This window comes from Solanum dulcamara, chromosome 6, assembly GCF_947179165.1.
Source record: "Solanum dulcamara chromosome 6, daSolDulc1.2, whole genome shotgun sequence".
Classification (NCBI taxonomy): Eukaryota; Viridiplantae; Streptophyta; class Magnoliopsida; order Solanales; family Solanaceae; genus Solanum; species Solanum dulcamara.
The window spans coordinates 69525783-69529727 of NC_077242.1; the positions used below are offsets into that span (position 1 = coordinate 69525783).

At 30.4% G+C, this 3945-nt stretch overlaps 1 protein-coding gene across 1 annotated transcript; it reads right to left on the reverse strand.

Annotated features, from left to right (window-relative positions):
* Window positions 1-287: 287 nt before the first annotated feature.
* LOC129892950 (probable protein phosphatase 2C 55) lies at window positions 288-1268 on the reverse strand. Its single transcript, XM_055968455.1, has 2 exons — window positions 973-1268; window positions 288-672 (listed from the first exon to the last, which is right to left on the reverse strand). The coding sequence occupies exons 1-2, from the start codon at window positions 1266-1268 to the stop codon at window positions 288-290; spliced, it is 681 nt and encodes a 226-aa protein (XP_055824430.1).
* Between the last annotated feature and the right edge of the window lie 2677 nt (window positions 1269-3945).

Consider the following 3945-nt stretch of genomic DNA (forward strand, 5'->3'; position numbering starts at 1 on the left):
TCGACATGTTCAATTAATTAGTGATATCATCTGCGCAACTATTAACTTAGGAAAGTAAGTAAGTATACAATTGGATAGCAACAAGATTGTTAATTTGCCATGACCAATCACTGTTTTAATCATCGCATTTTGTGCATGAAATACATATTGCAAAACTTTATCAAAATAAGTAATAATTAGCAAAGTAGTTCCAAAATATTGTGTAATCTAACCCCAATATAACATAAAATCGTATATGCACATAACATTCTGTGCTTCATATTAATTTGTTATACAAAATATTCATCTTAATTGATATACGCTATAATAACAGTAATATCATCAATTTTTCCTCCTTTGTGTGTTTGACTAAGGCCTTCCCTCTTAGCTGTTTTTGCATATGGTGTATCTGCAAATCTATCAAATGAGTTATACCACACAACCTTTCCAATTTTTCCAACCAACTCCTCTGCTTTTAACTTCCTATTAATCCCTTTTCGAACAATTTTCTCAATCTCACTTTCATTCATATTATCAAGCATCCCATCCGTCTCAACAATCAAAATATCATCTTTTTCGACGATTAATTCCATCTCCTGAGCAATACTAGGATTATCCTTGTACTTCCCCAATTGATACGGACACCCAAATCCCTTTTGTTGTATCTGCGACTTGTATATAATTTTTCCCTTCCTGATTAGAAAAAATCCACTATCACCAACATTAGCAACATATAAAGTGTTCTTTTTCTTGTCTAAAGTTATAATACAAGTCGTAAACGATCCTTCAAAAATTGTATTTTTGTAAGCTGTTTTCAAGGCTTGAACCAGTTAAAAAGAACATTTCTGATGTTGAAATCCCACATTTCTGCCAGAGGCTGTTTTCAAGCCTTGGAAACAGCATCTGGCAGAAATGCAAGATAAGACTGCGTACAATAGACCCTTGTGGTCAGACCCTTTCTCGAACCCTGCGCATAGCGGGAGCTTAGTGCACCGGGCCGCCCTTTTAATTGAATTTCTCATAAGCTTTCTCGCGTAAATTCCAGCATTGATTCCCAGTTTAGCCCAATAACCAACGCCATCAGCGACACCAATAGTTTGGTATGATTCATAGATGAAGTGTGCATCTTCGCCTAATAGTTTCTTTGGGTTATTTTTGGGTATGTATAGAGATGCAGCCACCATTTTTAGGCATGGTAATTTGTTGATGTTGAAAAAATCATCATCAACTTTCTTGAATGAATATTGATGATCAATATGACCTAATGATGATGATATGCAAGCAGCCATATTTGTTGCAAAACTTTGGAAAATAAGAAATATGAGGTGATGAAAGTAGTGCTTGAAGGTTTACTAATAATATATACACGTTGTATTCCTAGTTAGAATAGGTTATGCAAAAACAATTTTAGCGAACTTATTATAATAGATACGCGTAGTAATGAATTGCTATTTTCTATAAAATTAATCAAAACCAAAATATCAAATCATTGTTCAATTACGTACTATCAAGGAGATTTCTTATAGCCATGGTAGCTCAAAGATGGAGTCTTATCACCCTCATAATTCTCCTATGTATATCTCGGAAGACAATTAAAAAGTTCATCTCACCGACTATTGGATGGAATAAAACTGATCCAAAAACAGGCAAAGCATTCATTGTAAACATAGAAAATTGCGTAGACCTTTCGTTTACTCCAATGTCAATAGAAGTGTATGAAGAAAGATATTGGATTATTCATCAATGCACCCATGATTTCTATTTACAAATCTATGGTTATGAATACACAGGTAGGTGGCCAATATTAGAATTCTACGAAGCCTTAAAAGCAAGTTCTGATTTTCAAGAATAATGAAACGGCACTAACACAACATATTTGTTCTTTAGCAAAGTTAATGACAGCGTTTCTCATATAAAAAGGCCTTTTAGATTATTTTCATCTCTAGTAGAATTATGCTTAGCTTTAGATCCAACTATGATCATCCATCAATATTGTCCTTATTTCTTCTTAACCATGTAATTATATGTATTCGCTATTAACCGTATTTGAGATACTTGCAAGTGAGATATCAAGAACAATGTTGTCGTTTTGATTTTGAAGCCATTTTGGGGAAGAAGGTCCCAAATTGCAAGACAAAAAAAAATACTCAAAAAGAATATTCCTGATTCGCTTTTATATTTTTTCTTTATTTCTTCAAGATAGTCTTTTTCCTTTATACATGTCAACTAAAATATATGGATATAGTTGTTCAAAACTCCAAAAAAAAAAAAAGAGAAAAATTGAATCTTTGATATCAAATCATCAATTTTATATTAACTTTTTTTTTTTGAATTGAAATCACCAAGTGAGAAAGAGGCTTAGGATCGGTAAATCAACAATAAATTATAATTGTTGATATTCAAGTTGATTATAGAATTTATGTGCGACGCGAAAAATAAAACAATGGGTAGATCAAAATATATGCATTGTTTGTATTTGTATATTCTCATCAATATTTTATTTTAGTAGTATTTAAATTATGGTACAGGGTAGTTAGTAGTGTAGTGTTTTCTGGCTTAGGGTGGATGGTGTTTGCGAGGGTACTAGTTTATCAGTGTTTATAGTTAGTTGTTTGTTAATAATAATATACCCTAGTATGTTGTTTATGGCATTTTGATTATCACATTACTTTATTGATTATCACATGATTTTATTACTTTTGCGTTGTTTTTTGTTCTCTTTATTGTCTTCTTTTTTATACCGAAATTTGTTGCACTTGAATCAACGGTCTTCCGGAAACAGCCTCTCTACCTTCATGAGGTAGTGATAAGGTCTCCATATATTTTACCATCCCCAAACCTCACTTGTGGGATTTCACTGAGTATGTTGTTGTTTAACTTATTAATATTTAAATTTGCATTATATGTTTGAAGATTTTTTCTATGAAAGGATTCCTTACTTTGTTGATTCGTATATGATAATCATCAATTGTTTTCAAGAACTTACACTTCTTTTTAATTGTTTATAACTCAAGTATGTTACTAAATAATTTTTTATATATAGATTTATTAAGAAAAATGATAAATATGCACCATTTGTTAGACGATAAGAATATATACACACTATATTTTTAACGAGAGGAATATCCGTTCTAAATCGCAAAATTGAGCGGTACCTTGCCCCTTATTACTCTTCAAGTCAAGATCGATTTGAAATGCAAGACAACATTAGCTGTTTAAAAACAAACTCATAAATATATTTGCTAACAAAATTAGTTTTAAGTAGAAGAATCTCTATCCATATGTGTATATATAGCATATGAAAGTATTATTGGTTTTTGATTTTTTTACTTTACTGTGGTTGTTAATGGATATGCATATAAAAAAGATATACTAACATATTGTATAGGGGGTTTTGGTCCCTCCTTACACTATAATTGAGTTAATACATCATCCACTACAAAGAAATTAAAAGAAAGTAAGGAAAGCTTATGCACAGTTTTATGCTCATATATAGTGCAGATTTTATTTTTTTTACCTTATTATTTAAAGTGTGTTTTTGTATATCAATACCAACATAGTTTTGACTTTTAATGTCAATGACGAAATTTGTTTACTATATTTAATTTAGCTGCTTAATTGTTACTTTGATGGTGAGTTATCATGTTCCTCTTTAAGTACATGTTTTATTTTAAAAAAATTTACATTGTTTTTTATAAAAATTGCTACTTAATAATATGATGTACACACAATAATTTACTCTTTTTACATATATTTATTATTAATAACATGATACACACATGCACGTAGACTTAACTAGTTACCAAGATTATATAGGCAAATGAAGATATTGATATATATAATTGAAAGACTTGTATCACTGAATTAAGTAGAAACAATAGTATAAAAAAAATAAAATAGGCGGCCACAATCTATGTTAGTGAAGGACATCCTCAATGTGTTAAAGTCAAAGGCGATATAATAAAA